The sequence below is a fragment of the Vitis vinifera genome, chromosome 7 (assembly GCF_030704535.1).
Source record: "Vitis vinifera cultivar Pinot Noir 40024 chromosome 7, ASM3070453v1".
In the NCBI taxonomy this organism is placed as follows: domain Eukaryota; kingdom Viridiplantae; phylum Streptophyta; class Magnoliopsida; order Vitales; family Vitaceae; genus Vitis; species Vitis vinifera.
This window is the reverse complement of record NC_081811.1, coordinates 26,492,067-26,509,077: the sequence shown is the minus strand read 5'-3', so window position 1 is coordinate 26,509,077 and position 17,011 is coordinate 26,492,067. Positions and strand designations below refer to the sequence as shown.

General features: G+C 32.5%; 1 protein-coding gene across 1 annotated transcript; it reads left to right on the top strand.

Annotated features, from left to right (window-relative positions):
• Positions 1–1,562: 1,562 nt before the first annotated feature.
• On the top strand, positions 1,563–9,617 carry LOC100245723 (E3 ubiquitin-protein ligase APD1). Its single transcript, XM_002283863.4, has 5 exons — positions 1,563–1,969; positions 2,250–2,355; positions 2,474–2,543; positions 8,854–9,148; positions 9,239–9,617. The coding sequence occupies exons 2-5, from the start codon at positions 2,287–2,289 to the stop codon at positions 9,315–9,317; spliced, it is 513 nt and encodes a 170-aa protein (XP_002283899.1). The 5' UTR covers positions 1,563–1,969; positions 2,250–2,286; the 3' UTR covers positions 9,318–9,617.
• The last annotated feature ends 7,394 nt before the right edge of the window (positions 9,618–17,011 follow it).

Genomic DNA, 17,011 nt, shown 5'->3' with positions numbered 1-17,011 from the left:
ATCAAAAACCAATGTTAAAAAAATCTCATTAAAAATGTTTTATTACATCATAAAAAATTGTATTTAAAAAAAATGCATGAACAAGATTTAAATAAATCAGCGCATAAGGACCCAAAAAGGTTAAAAAGGGTCCATGCTTTCGTTGGAGTAGATGGACTTTGTTATTTGTATAGACCTTCTAGTCTTTAGAATAATTGGATTCCCACCAGCCCAATTGTCCAGCGGCCTTTTTTTTATTCATTTTGGGCTTTGCCCAAAAAAGTAGTTACAACCGCATAATGTCACGCCCAGCTTGACTGATGAGTTTTAATAGTAGCTGCTTTTGGTGATACTAAAGCAGCTACTTCCACAATTTAACTTGTTCTGAAATTTATGTCCTTAGAGTAATTCATCCTTAAATTTAACAAAATTTAAAAATATTCCAGCAATTTGTGACTTTAATAATTCAAGTATCAAAATTTAATACACCATGAATTCTATAGTCATTGGATAAATTAAGAGAATATTTTATAGTAATTTTTGTAGCGACCCACTCTGACCCGTGTAGATGTTGTTCACTTTGGATCCTCTTAACCTTGTAAAGGTGAGAAAGTTTATGATATTACAAACTTTGTAAATGTATTTTAAAATCGTTTATGGTATCGCATATTGGATAAGGGTATATATGTTTGGACTCTTCTTAACTTTATAAAGACATTTTAAGGCCTCTTTTAGGTTCAGAATATATAATATCTATACGGTTAGATACATATTATTACAAATAGTATCAGAGTCGATCTTTTACCTTAATGTGAGGGTTTATTTGACCCTATGAAGGGTGTCTATCTATTTAATCCACTAATTTTGTAAGACACAATGATGACGTTGTGTTTACATAAAAGGTGTTTATGATATCTTAAATTAGATAAGGAAGAAAGTTTCTGACACTATATATGTATAAGTTCATTTTAGCCTTATAAATATGTTTTAAGCTGTAAGAACCCCTTTGGATTTAAAACAGATAATATCTATATGATTTAATATGAATCATTACAATTTTATGAGACTCTTTTAATTTAAAAAGGTGTTTTAAAAAATAAAAATAAAAAGGTATTTGAAAATATTTATAAAACACTTTTAAAAATCGAAAAAAAAAATCACTTATATAGTATTAAAAAATCATTTATAATATTTTTTGAAAAAGCAATTACAAATGATTCTTTTAAAAATATTTCTAGAAAATACATTTAGAACGTAGTGATTCTAGAAAGCGTTTTTAATATTTCTATTACTTGAAATTTTTTTATCATTCAAGTGTTAAAAATACTAGAAAGATTTTCTAGAATCACTTTTAAACGCACTCTCAGTAAAATGAATGCATTAAATACTCTAGAACTTTTTTCCATTATTTACTTTTTGCCTTTCATAGTTCTCTCCAAGTGAAACAAAAAATAAAATAAATAAAATAGAATTAAAAAGAAAGTATATAAAACAAAATATATGGCTGTCTAGTAGAGTGGACCACGTTCTTTTCATATCTAAAAATAATTAAAAACATGTGCAGGTCTTATAAGAAGTGGAAACCTAACATTCAATGGTTGTAAGGAATGAAAGGTTTGGAATTCAGTTACCCGCCAAGGCAGCTGGTCAGCTGAATTTGAAGGACCAACAACTACCAGTCTTCTCTTATCATCATACTTACTTCCCTTCCTCTTCTTTTATTCCTACATCTATGCCTATTCTCCTCCCTGTTCCTCTTCTTCATCCTCATTCCTCATGTTTATGCCCATCAATTTTCTCAATCTCCCTGCATCCGTGGCATGTGGTTAATCCCTGCTGGTTTTTCGGCATTCTATGCCCTCAATCTGAAATTGGAGGCGCTGAGGGTCTTTCGATTTGGGGCTGAAGGTTTCCAGCTCTTGTGTGTCTGTTCATGGTTTCTCCAGGAAGCTGCCACAAAGCTCTGAGACTCGTAACAAGGTGGTTTAAGGTAAATACAGGAAGTTTTCTTCTGTTTTCTCGATCTTCAATTTTCAATTTTCTCTACTTTTCCTCCTAGAAAAAAAAACTAGGGTTTAGCCTTATTAACAAAATGCGACCTTCTAGTGGATCAGTAGTATACTGTTTTTGTTAATTAGTTTCTGGAACTGGAGATCACCTCTTTTCCTTTCTGTCCCCATCCGATTTCACTTATGAACCCCATAACAACCATCCTCTTGCTTCATCCTTGAATCTTGATCTGTTCTTTTTATTCTTTTTGACATAATCAGAGGAATAGGACTGAAAGAAGTAAAGAGGCTTACAAGTATGTCTACAGCAATAGAGGGATTGGGTCAAGAAAAGCTCCATTTCCGCGTCCTGACCTCCCCTGTTCAAGTAAGGCAACAACTACATATCCATCCTCTGCGTTAATCCATGTTAACTTATGCCTACTCCATCACTAATTGGAGGATGATTTGTTTTTTCCTTGTTTTTTTGGGTTTAATACTTGTAGGATGATCAAATTGCATGGTACTACGCCATTTCCTTTGTGGCTCGTTTGGTTGCCTATGTTTCAACTTTAGGTATGTTACTTGCTCACCCCGAAATTTAGCCTCCAGCATGGTTCTTAGTACCCTTTTATTTTCATTATTTTAGCAAAGTTCGATATGATTCGTTAACACAATCCAACACATTTTTAACGGGTTTAGCAAAATTCGATATGATTCGTTAACACGATCCAACACATTTTTTATGGGTTTAGATGAAACATAATCATATTTGAGTCACGTTGGTATCAACTTGCATAACCAGCTAATCAATAAGTTGTTTTTAAGTCAACATATATAATAAATTGATCTATTTAATAATTATGTTGATTAACTTGATTATAATAATAGCCTATGTGATATAATATTTGAATTGACGTATTTCGTTGAGAGTTCTCAAGTTCTAATATGATAAGAACAAGACTCAACAACAATGATTGGGTGGGCTAAACCTTGTGAAGTATGCTCATATTGGGTTTCCGGCCTTGCTCAAATGGATATTTACATTTAGATCCAGCCAGGCCCAAGACAATTGGCCCATGGGCTAGACAATTGGTCCATAGGCTAGTGGGCCCATCTTTTTTGAAGGATGTGTTCCCCAGATCATGAAAATAACGTAGTGCCTGTTTGGGCTTTAACTTTTGTTTAGGAGTAAAAGAGGCCCAAATAACTGGCTTGTTGTGTAATTGATTTTATGCATTAAAACTATTTCTTTAAAATATGTTATTAAAAATAAGAATAATTTTAACAGTTTTAAAAACTTAATTAAATGAGAAACCTATTTTTAATATCACGTTTAAAAATATGCTTTTTCAAGGTATAAATAAATTATATTGAGAAATGTGAGATCACGTTTGAGAGTTTTATCTAAACATCCTTAAAAGTTGTATAAAAAATGTTTTTAAGTATTTAAAATAGTTTATACTTTTTAAATACTAAAAGCATCATTTAAAATTTAAATACAACTTTTAAAGATGTTTAGATAGAACTTTCAAAATGTAGTTTCATTTTTTCTAAAAGTAATTTAGTTCATTTTTTAAAAAGTCAAATAAATATTTAATTAATTAAAATTTTAATAATATGATGTTCTTATTATAAAAATTTTAGGGGGGAATTATGCAATCATATACTGCCCAAATATATATATATATATAAATTAGTTTCAGAACTTTGTTTTTATCGCTTCATTTTAAGTGAAAGGTGGAGAAAAAAAATTACCAATTTAGGCACTTTAATCATGCTTTTTTGAATTTGTTACGAAATTACCCTCAAAAAATTGTAAAATTGTGACGAAGAAAATTGTGACGAAGGTGAGGGATGGGGCGATGATGGGTTGGTGCTGCTAGTGGGGGTGGTGTCAATTGAAGTGAGGCATTGGCACCGAAAATGGGTAGGTGGCACGAGAAAGAGTCCTTTTCCCATTTCCCTTTTTTTTTCTTGTTGTCTTATGGTCTTCTTCCACCGCTGTTATCCCCGGGAACATTGTTCACTTGTGTGTATCTTCCTGGAGGCTTACCAACCTCTATTGCCTCTCTATTGGAACCCAACCTAATTTTGAAATCTCAATTTTAATCATCCATAATACTTCTAGTAGTACGAGTAGTGATGAGGGGAGTTGTTAAGAAGAGGCACATTGTATGAATAATAATGAAGGGGTTGCCAATGTTATTAAGTGGGCAAATGAGAAAGATGGTGACTACAATGGAAGGTGGTGTTTGTGTATGATCTGCCACCAAAGTTCAATCCATCGCCGTCTCTCACTCTTTACCCAATTTACTACCACCACTATCAGTACCATCTGAGAGTGTTTGAAAAACTACTTCACATTTAGTGGTTGGTCAATTTCATATATATACACACAGTTATATATGTGAATATGATAATTACACGTATAAAAAGAATCAATCAAATAAATTAGAAGGTACAATTGTGGGTCAAAGAGAATGCAAATGGAAAGCCTTGAATTAAGGCTGAGGATCCTTAGCATGATCCTCGACACCCCCCCGCAAGCTAAGCGTCGGATTTGAGTGGACGTGAAGCTTGGATCAGAAGAGTTCAAAAAGAGATTTTGACACACTTTTGGTGAAGATGTCGGCAACTTGCAAGTGAGAAGGCACATACTGAGTGTGAAGCTTGCCAGCTAGAACAAGTTCGAAGGAAGTAATAGTCGAGCTCAACATGCTTAGCCCATTTATGAGAAACCGGATTGGAGCTCAAGAAGATGGCACTCTTGTTGTCAAATAGGAGGAGAGGCCGTTGCGGAATTGAAACTTTGAGGTCACCGAGGAGATGCGTGAGCCAAAGAAGTTCAGCGGCAATGAGCGCCAAAGCACGATACTCAGATTCACAACTGGAGTGAGAAACAGTAGGTTGCTTCTTGGCACTCCAAGAAACCAAGTTACCGCCAAGATAAATAGAGTAACCAGAGGTAGAGCGGCAAGTATCAAGGCAACCTACCCAATCTACGTCTGAGTAAGCAACTAAAGCACCAGGAGCAGTAGAGGGATGAAAGGTGATGCCAAAGTGTAGCGTGCCTTTAACATAGCGAAGAATGCATTTGACAGTAAGAAAATGGTCTTCTGTTGGGGAGTGGAGAAATTGATTGACAGAGTTGATAGCATGAGAAATATCTAGACGAGTGATAGTCAGATACTGGAGAGCACCAACAAGAGATCTGTAAAGTGTAGGATCTGAGAACAAAGGACCATCAGCAGACAAGTGTTGTGAAACAACCATGGGGGTGTGAACAAGTTTGTTGTTGAGTAGCTGAGCTCGTGTGAGAATATCTCGTGCATATTTCAACTGGCTGATGAAGAGGCCATCAGAGGTGGTCGTTGCTTCAAGACCAAGGAAGTAACTGAGATGACCCAAATCCTTAGTGGGAAACTCAGAATTGAGTTTGCAAGTAAAACAATCAAGAAGAGATGAGTTGTTGCCTGTAATAATGATGTCATCAATATAGAGAAGCAGATAGATTATGTCAGAGTTACTAAGGTGGGCTTTAAAGTAATTGCTATTGAATTCTGCACCACCGTCACTTTGAAAAATTTTGATACGAGCAGAATGTTGATTTTCAACAAATTTTTGAAATTGGAGAAAAGTATTAAAGAAACCAGATTTCAATTTCAATGGGTAAAGCCAAGTGAAACAAGAATATTCATCATCAAATCTCTTGTCCTTATACACCCACACAAAATGGTCGCGCCGAAAGGAAACACCGCCATGTGACTGAAACAGGTCTGGCTCTCTTTTTTCATTCTCACATTCCTATTCACTTCTGGGTTGAAGCTTTTAGCACTGCGGCTTATATCATCAACCATTTGCCCACACTGTTTCTTGGAGGTAAGTCACCTTTTCAACTCCTATATGGTTCCTCTCCCAATTACGAAATTTTTCATCCATTTGGATGTCGTGTTTATCCTTGTTTATGTGATTACATGACTAACAAGTTTTCCCCTCGGGGCATCCCTTGCATTTTTATGGGTTATCATTCATCTTATAAAGGTTTTCGTTGTCTTGACCCTACCACCTCCAGAATCTATATTACACGCCATGCTCAATTTGGTGAAAACCACTTCCCTTTTCACCAAACTTCCCAAGCCCAACCCATATTCTCTCTCCAAATCTCAACTTTTTTGGAACCGAGTCTCCCTCCCACAGACATGCCCCTGTCTTCCCCTGCATCAAACTCTCGACATATTCCTCAATCCGGATCCACCTCGTGTATTATTTGTACTGATCCAGTGGATGAGTCTTTACAGGCAACTGATTCTCATATAGGTCCTTCTCCATCACACTCAAACTTCCGATCGGCTTCTCCGGAGCTTATTACTGAGTTACCCATGGTTGATCGCCCTTCCATTGTAGTCGCTCCCTTGGGTTTTCATCCTATGCTCACACGAGCCAAAGCCGACATCTTCAAAACACGCCACCCGACCCATCTAGGACTCGTGGGTTCCTCTTGACTTCTTTCCGCTCTTCTTGCATCCACTGAGCCTAAAGAATTCAAATCTGCTGCTAAGAATCCTGCTTGGCTCGCTGCTATGACGAAGTTCAATCCTTGCAAAACAATCGTACCTGGATTTTGGTTCCTCGACCCACCAACACTAACAGTGTGGGTTCCAAATGGGTGTTTCGAACCAAATATTTGCCCGACAGATCTATTAGACGTTTCAAAGCCCGTCTTGTTGCCAAGGGCTACACACAGGTACATGGTCTTGACTACATTAACACTTTTAGCCCTGTCATCAAGGCCACTACAGTCCGTGTTATCCTCTCTCTTGTTGTGACCAACAAATGGCCTCTTCGTCAACTTAATGTCAAAAATGTGTTTCTTAATGGCCATCTCAGTGAACATGTTTATATGGAGCAGCCCCCTAGATACATTGACCCTCACTTTCCCAATCATGTCTATCAGTTGCAGAAAGCCCTCTATGGTCTAAAGCAAGCTCCTCATGCCTAGTTCCAGCACCTCAGCTCTTTTCTCATTCAACTTGGTTTTTATTGCGGACGTGCAGACACGTCACTATTTGTTTTTCATAAGTGCTCTAATTCCATGAGAGTGTTTGAAAAACTACTTCACGTTTAGTGGTTGGTCAATTTCATATATACACACACAGTTATATATGTGAATATGGTAATTACAAGTATAGAAAGAATCAATCAAATAAATTAGAAGTTACAATTGTGGGTCAAAGAGAATGCAAATGGAAAGCCTTGAATTAAGGCTGAGAATCCTTAGCATGATCCTCGACACCATCCACCAACGTCATCATCGGTTACTGCTCACAACTCCCTCTACTTTCCCTCTCTCTTCTTCTCCTTTTCCCCTCCTACTTTCTCTCCATTTCTCTATGTTTCCTTCCTTTTCTCCACATCACCACTGCCACCCATCTACAACCCTTTCCCGGCGCTACCGCTTTTAAGTGGCACCAATCACTACCGATCACAACTACTTTCTTTCCCTCTCTCCCTCTCTCCATCCGTCCTGCCCACCATACCCATTTTTTGCATCCATTTCTCTCCATTGTCACTTCTAATCTGCACCATCACCTTACCACGGTGCCATAGGACCACCATCCACAACACCTCCCTCCAATGGACACCATCTTTCTCTCCATCTCATCTCTCTTTCTCACATCACCACTCTTTCTCATCTTCAAAACGTATCTTTGAGGGTAATTCTGAAACAAATTCAAAAGCAATGTAAAAATATGTGTAGACAATTTTTTACACTTTTTTTTTTTTTTATGGTGTATAGTTGCATAATTTCTCCAATTTTTAGAACATGGTTTTTAAAAAAATAGTATTGTATGTATCAACATTTTTATCATAACTTTTATCATCTATTTCTTGTATTACATGTAATCACTTAATAAGATGATAAAATGATTGTAAAAGTGATAATATCATTAGTATTTTCCTTTTTAAATATAAAATAAATAATAACAAGAGTAGTAAATACCACTATTTCTTTGATAAATGTATAAATTTGACATAATTCCAAACTAGGTCTAAATTTTATGCATTACAACTATTTCTTTAAAAACATTTTTATTAAAAATAAAAATTTATTTTTAGTATCATATTTAAAAAAATTTATTTATTATTTTTAAAATATATATAAATATATATAAATTAAAAAATATGAGACCATGTTCAAGAGTTTTATCTAAACATTCTTAAAAACTACATTAAAGATATTTCTAACTTTTAAAACAATGTTTGAATAACTTCTTAAGTGTTAAAAAACGGTAACTTAAATATAACTTTTAAAGATATTTGAATATGACTTTGGTTTGATTCAAAAATGATTTATTTATGTTTTAAAAAAATAAAACATATATATCATTTTCCTAATACATGCCAAAATAAAATATTTATTTAATTAAAAAAATATATAATATCAAAATTATTCTTGCTTTGAGTCAAACTATTTTCGAAATATAATTTTTAATGTTAGTCAAAGTACTTTTAAGATATAGTTTTTAAGGAATGACTATCTCCGTACAAGGATGATAACATGGCAAGTGACATATGAAATATAATAAGTGGTCTCCATTTATTTATTATATGAAAAAAAAATTGTAGATTTTAGTCACCATCTGTCACTTATCTAAATGATAAAAATACATGGTGATAAAAATGACACTTTGATCAGCTTTGCTTATTTTCCAAATATAAAATCAATAGTAACCGCTAACTACTCCTACTACTTCTATTAAATCAAAAAATTTAAAACCATCCCATGAACAAAATCTAAAAAAAGCACTACCCAAATGGGGAAAAAAAATTAAACTGGTGATTTAACTCATCCATCATCCTCCACATCATTTTCAATGTGCAGGGTTACTGGTGATTTTCATATTCCTAATCTTGAAATACTTTGGAGACTTTGGGAGCGAGACGACGACATTCGAGGAAGAAGTGAGGGAGACAGAGACCAACCCATTACTACCAAGCAAGAGAGTTCCATTCACTTACGGAGCATGTGAAGAAGACTTGGAGTCCGGAGAAGGCAATGGTGGTTCGTCACAGGACTTGTATGATGGCAAAATATGTGTAATTTGCTTTGATGAGCCTCGGAATTGTTTCTTTGTTCCTTGCGGGCACTGCGCCACCTGCTATGTCTGTGCCCAGAGGTACATATTTATTTATTATCATACAAGTATACAAAAATAAATTACAATAATGTCTGGAAAATTAATTAATACGTGGGTTTTGTTTTGTAGGATTGCCAAGGGTGATAACAGCGTATGCCCTGTGTGCCGACGATTCATTCGGAAAGTGAGAAAATTCATTGTGCAGTAGAGGCTGTAGAGCTACATCATTTCACAATACAGGCTTTGTCTTCCCAACCCACAAACAAAAAAACAAAAAGGGTAAATGATTGAGGAGGGGATGAAGCTGCTGAGGGTGAGTTGATTGAGTTTTTGAGGTACTATTTTTTTTGGGAACAAGGCCCGGCTCGTTTTATTGGTTCCAATAATTTTTCTTTGGAGGGGTTGTGTGGGATGGTATAAAATAGTGGTTTCATTTTGGTCGTTTGATATACATGTTGATTCCATTTTCAACCATTTAATTATCAAATTTTTTTCTGATGAGCCATAATTTAACATTTGTATAAGTCTTAATTGCTAAAAGTTAAGGCTAATCAAATGTATCAACTTCCCCCCTTTTATCCATTCCAAAATATGTTTGACAGATAAACTCCAGTGATGAATAGAAATCAATGTAGTTTTGTCTCTTGGATGCATGGAATCAGGATTTGTACATGCCATTTGTTAAGACTTAGATGAATTAGCGGAGTTGCAACCAAAGATCAGATGGATATTGTTCAACTCATTTAGAAAAATGTTTGTATATAGAACAGAATAAAATCACCCTTATAACAAATTGTACATGTGGCTAAATACTAGTAACCTAAATTAATACAATCATGGGTGTTGTACATTTGTATCTCGGGGCCTAGGTGATGTCAATGCGGCGCCCGAGATTTTTGGCTAGCCCGGATAGTACCAGGAGGGCAACCATAAAGACCTTAGTCTTGAGTTCGAATCCTAGAGAGGCCACTTTGGGCGCCGCATTGGCTCAAGCCTAGACACCAGAGCCAAAAATCTCGGGCGCCGCATTGGCATCGCCTAGGCCCCGAGATACAAATGTACAACAATGGGGTGTTTAATGGATGAGCCTTATTTTGTCTAACATCCTCCTCAATCCAGAAAGTTATGGAGCATTGTAAGCTTGCTCCATGGGGAAAGAAATCTTTGAGTAGGTAGTGCTTGAGTCATGGCATCTATAAGTTGATGGTCGAACAATATGAATAGAGCGTGTAATAACTTTTGGATGACTCAATTCATGTCAGTTGTGCACCAACTCTGTGGGTTTCATTATTGGATTAAGGTTTCACATTAGTCTATACTTATTGTCTGATGGTCACTCTTAACCGATCAAATTTGTGTTGTTCTAAAGTGTCATCTCGTCTTAGTTTCAATTTATAAACCCATTTGCATCTAATTTTTGCACGATGAGGGGAAGAAGGCAATAATTTCATGCTTTATTTCTTTGGGGGACATCATATTCAATATGCATAGCTTGCCGACCATTCTAGAATCTAAACTACTTGCTTGAAGGAAGTTAGGTCGGTTATAGGAGAAGAAAGCAGAGGTACTAACAATTTTTGGCTTGAAAAAAGAATTGGCTTCTACAACGATCAAATCAGGAGTGAAAATGATAGGTTAAATCACAAACTATGCGATTCTTTTATGCTACGAAAATGCGGCATATTATCCATGGATGTAAAAAAAGCATTATGGCCACCAACACGAATATATCAAATTAAAAATCACTTATTTAGTTCAAGTAACCATTTAAAATGATTTTTTTTTCTTTTTTGCTTTACAACACTTTATATTACTTAAATTGATTTTTTGACTGACACTTAGATCTCGTTTGATAGTGATTTTAAAAAATATTTTTAATATTTAAAAATTTTCATCATTCAAATATTAAAAATATTATAAACGTTTTCTACGATTACTCTCAAATATACTCTTAGATTGCGTTTGGTAATAATTATAAGAAGTGTTTTTGGACTTTATAATACTCGAATGATGAAAATTTCCAAAGTGTTATAAAGCCCAGAAACACTTTCTAAAATTACTATCAAATTCACTCTTTAGAGATCATTTAATAGTGATTTTAAGAAGTGTTTCTAACTTTTTTAGCACTTAAAATATTTTATCTTTCAAACATTAAAAGGGGTAGAAATGCTTCCTAAAATCATTATCAAACATGTTTTTAGAGTTCATTTGATAAAATATTTTTAAAGAAACATAAAACATTTGATAAAATTTTAAAAATATTTTTTAAAAATTATAAAATTACTTGTAGTACTTCATACAAAAGCACTTGATAAGAAATTTTGTTAAAATCAATTTTCTTTAAAAAAAAAATCACAAAAAGCATTTGGAATAAAAACTTTATAATTAGAATTTTTTTTAATTCACATTGCTTCCCAAAATCACTTTTCGATTATTTATCTCGTTTTTTAAATAATTTTAACACCAGTTTCTGAACTATATACAAATATTATAGATTCTCCATAAAATTATTTCTTAAAAATTCTATTAATGGAAACATATTAGGCTAATAATAATAATAATCCTCTTTATTTGAATAGAAATCAAATAAATAAATAAAACATGATAATGCAAAAATGTATTTAATACTCTTTCTGTTTTTATTTAAAGTGTTTTTATAAATATTTTTTTAAAAAAAATTATCATTCAGGTAAAAATTAAAAATATTTTTAAATTTTTATTATTATTTAATTTTTTAAAAACGTTTTTTTATATTTGAAGTGTTTTTAAAAAATAGTGCAAAAACAAACTCTAAATCAATTGCTTTATCAAGGACGATGATATTTAACAAAGCCCGGACAATTGCATGAACAAAGCGTCACCAGCTGGTTCGACCACAATTCAGAACGTCCCTTCAGCTTTATCAAATTTTGACTTGTTGCGCTCCACTCGCTATCGATTCCTAAATGTCCAAGTGGCTGGACAGGTAAGTGGGAAAGAAAGTAAAAGGAAGCATGAGAAAGGCACGCAACTGAAACGAAGACAGGACATGGATGGACTTGTATTTATCTTCATAATGATCTAGCACTGGCCACCATTGACGTCGTGGCCCACCACCTAAAAGCAGATTTCCCGACTAGACTATGATCCATAAGGCTTGCCGAACCAGCATGGGTTTGGGGGAGATTTGATATTTGATTAAGGAGTAAGGATGGTGACTCAATGTTGTCCTACATGTTCATTTTGCTCGAGAATATTGGAATTTTATTCCATTCCCATGGCACAACTGCAATCTGTGTGAATGTGTAAAGCGACCTCAATATTTTATTTTCGGTGGGTCATGGGCATCATAATGTTCGGTCTGATTAATTTTTTTTTTTTTCCTAAAAAACAAAAAAAACATTTATAAAATTTGTCATTTTTGTGAAGAAAATAGTGGAAGCAGCTTCCATTTCATTTTTCTTTAATTTCCTTTCGGGAATGGATTTTTTGTCACCTTGTGCAATTTTGTAAAATAATACAAAGACTTTGATGATAAAGAGAAGCTTTAAATGCATCCAATTAAATTTTCTACACTCATTTTCTTTAATAAGTTTTACATATAAAATCATCAAAATACTCTCTTCTTGAACCCTTTTTATCCATCGTTCAAAACTCTAACTTCATCTCGTTTTTTTTTCCCTTCCCTATTCTTTTCTTTATGATCTTCATTCTTTCTCATTTTTTTTCTTCTAATTTGTAAAGAAGTAGAGGGAAGGGAGGAAAAAAAAAAAAGATTTAAAGTTTTGGGTTGACAACCAAGCATTCACATGTGAAATAATTTTTTTTCTTAAAAAAAAAAAACGATGTGTAAGGAGATTGAATGAATAACTTTAACAATTTTATCTGAAATATTACTAATAATTGATATAAATTTATAATGATTCGATATCTTTCTTTTAATTAAAATTGCTCGATGTTGTAACACGTGCACTCAAATTATATTTGTAAGAAGATTTTAATATTTTTTGATAAATTATAATTTATGAAGCGGGAAGCATCATATAAAAGAAGGAAGAAAATAAGGGTCATTTGACGCTATTATTTGAAATTTGTTTTTAAAAATTATTTTTTATTTTTTAAAATAAAAAAATTATTATTAAATCAGATGGTGAAACGAGCTCTAGAGTTTTACTATCCCTATTTTGGTTTCTATAAATACTTAACACTTAATCAACAAGAGGAGTTGAGAATAAAGTTACAATGAAAGGAACACATGCATAAAGTTATAAAAAATTCATAAGATATGAACATCACATGGGACAAAATCTCCGATCACGTGCCAACATCCCCAATGGTAGATTGGAATTAAATAGAAAATCCAATTCCATAGCATAAATATTAAAGACGACCAAGAAGGGAGAGAGAGCCGAATCCAGAACGAAAATGGCGACATCCACTTGACCTTCGGCCCCCTTTCTCACTCTAGACTCTGATTCGTTTCCGCAACTGACAGAGCAACCAGGTTGCGTAACTGACAATACAGTTTTGATATTGCGTGAATGTTGGATTGATGCGGCATGGACCACGCAACCCCACAGATCCTGTTGCTATTCTAAGCGAGGGGAATGTCGACATTCAGGCATAAATAAATAAATAAATATTAATATGACTGTGCGGCTACTAGACTCGTAAAGTACCAAAACCATTCTTTTCCTTTGAGTAGCAATCAGCCACTCCTTTATGCCCAGGGAATCTCCACTTCTGCCCAGTTGCAACTGCCCTCTTCATAGAGCGTGGGTTGCACTTTTCACTGGATGCCGTAGGAGTAATTTTTTAAAGAAATAATTGATTAGAAGGATGAAACGATGTCGTATTTGTAAATCTAACTTTTTTTCATTTTTTACATAAATACCCTTCAACATATTAATTATTTACATGCATATTTTAAAAAGACTTATTTTTATCGGGATATATTTGTCAAAATAGATAATTCTTTAAGGTTAAAAAATAGTTGAGGGTTAGATTTACAAAATAGGGATAATTTGATCCTTTTAATAAAAAAAACTTTTTTTAATATTGTTCAAAGAATTATATATTTAAAAAATAATTCTAAAATTATCATGTTTTTTTATTTCAAGTAAAACCCATCTCTTAAAAAAAACTCATCCTTTCAAAAAGATAAATTTAATATAAAAGAAATGAATCGTATTTTAAAAAGGCCAAATCAATACAAAAAAAATATTAATTTAACGTGTTTTCAACTATCCAAAATATGAGATTTATTCTAATAATAAAAATTTTATAACGTTAATTACACGATAGTTCCAAAATTGGAGAGAGGATGGTGTTTAAGAGTTCTTAACAATATTAAAAAAAACTAAGTTTCATTAATTACTTACTCCTTTGTATGTGATATATCTTTAAATTGATGGGTTTGTAATTGAAATTAATGTTTTATTATCGAGATTGATTTATTGATTTTCAAATTTTTAATTTGGAAAAGAACATTGAATTCTAACTTTTTATTTTTTTTAAATTAATTAGAGTTTTTGGTTGTAATTGATATTTAGATGACAATAAATTATGTTTTAGAGTTCCAATTAAAAACTTAGTAGAATTGATGATTGTTTATTTTAATTTTATTGTGAGTTAAGATATTAAAATTTGAAATTTTAATTCAAATTTGTGAAACAATGCTAATTAATTAGAGGAAAACACTTAAAGATGAGGTGAATCGGGTGATTAAAAACTTTTCAAAAAGTTTCAATTAAAACGATAAACAAATAACAATAAATGCAAATAAGTAAATAGTAAAGAAAATATATCTGCAAATACTTTATAGGAGTTCGACAATCTCGATTATGCCCCTTTTTTCGAGTGAAAATTCTACTAAATAGGACTTCAAACCAAACTTTCAATTTTATATAATTGGATTCATACTCTTTTTTAGTTGAACATCAACTTGAAGTTTTAACCCCTTAACTTTTAACAAGGAAAAATGGATTTTAATACACTCAATCATAGAAGTTAGGCTTCATACAAATGAATAGTTAGTATGAAATCAAGAGGGTGTTTATAAAAAATTTGCAAGTGAGAGATTTACATACTTTTAGCAGAGTTTTGAAAGAGAGAAAATAATAAATAACAAGTTAATACAAATATTATTTTTTCAATAAATGCATGATGATTGTTTAATTAGTAAGCTTCTATTCGATCAGTTAACTAGTTATTGGCGTATTTAATATACAATAAGTAACTATTTATACCTTTTAAGATCTAGTCAACCCTTGATTAGGAAAACCAAATATTTTACAAGCAATACCAAGGTTTTGAAATAGATAAATTTTTAAGTCTAACTACTTGAACTAATCGATTCAAGGCATCATTAACTATTGAGCTTAAAACAACCAAAAAAGCTTCATTTTTCGGTCCTAATCTTCCAAAAGCTTGAGCATTTCATTTAAAAAAATTTATAAAGTATTTTTAGAGTAATTTAGCTTGAGGTTTTGAGGTGGATTGTGTATTCACCCATTATTAACAAGTTAAGGTCATTTTCTAATAAAATAAAAATATGAATAAATGTATTAAAGGTGCATGAAAAAATAATTTGATGTAAGTACAATTATGAAATTCATCTTATAATTGTTCATAGACCTTTTGAGTATTTAAGACATTTGAATCTTTTCAAGCCATATTTTGAGCTTTTTTTTTGAAAAATTTCAATAAAACTTGAAACTTTGATTAATTTTAATCGTTAATAAACTTCATATTTATTTTATAATTATCAAAACTTAATTAGAAAAACCTCAGGTTAAATGGAAAAAACATTGGTAGCATTTACATGTGATAGAATTTTCTTGCTATTATGGAATTTTTTGAACTTATTTATTAATTTTAAAATTTTTTAGTAAATTATTCATAATAAAATTTTAAATCTAATGTTTTTTAGGAGACAATAGAAAAAATAGAATCTATTTCAATCATATTCGATTTTTTTCTTAATTAAAATTTTTGTAATTTATGGTAATTCATTTACCATTGAAATTACATAAAATTAAAATAGTTAGATTCATGCAAAATTAAAAGGTCGAAGAAAGGAAAAAAAAATATATGAAAAAAAAAGTAAAATGAGTTTAAAGATATATATAAATATAATTTATTAATTTTATTTTTATTTTTATTTATTCCTTCTAATATTTTTCTTTATTCTCTTTATATACATATATATATTATTTCTCATATTTTCCAAAAAATCAATCATAAACTTAATTTCTTAATATTCAAGACAATTAATAAAAACATGTATGACATTTCAAAATCCTTCAGCTTATACCTTCTTAATTTCAAAATCCGGTGACGCAAGAATGTACGACATTTCCGAAATTTATATTAAAATTATCCAATCCCAGGAGCGTGTTGTACACGTGCCTATGTGAGAGGTGGGAGAGGCAGGACTGTTGTATAAAAACGAGGCAGAGAATTACGGGTATGGTTTGTCGTAAAAGGGCAACACAGAAACCCGTGCTCCCGTCCGCCATCCACAGTAAAGCCACGCGCTTACTCGTTCCCAGCACGCACGATTGGGGGTCCAAGAATCCACCTTCCTCGCGCTTTCCCTTATGAATAGCTCTCTGCCAAGTTCCAACATCTTTCCCTCGTCTACTTGGCACCCGCAACCTTCTCAAAGTGAACACCTCAGATTCCATGTATTTAAGAAATGATGAGGTGAATTGTAAATTTATTTATTTTGCTTTATTTAAATGTCGGATACAGAACTCTTTTGTTTTTAGAAAATGTTAAAATAATTTCTATTTTTTAAAAAAAATAAAAAATATGACGTGTATAAACACATTATAAATCATTTTTTTAATCATTGGTAGAAAATTATTAAATCACCGGCTCCTTGCTTGGACCGACCGATTTTCTTTTATAAATTCAATA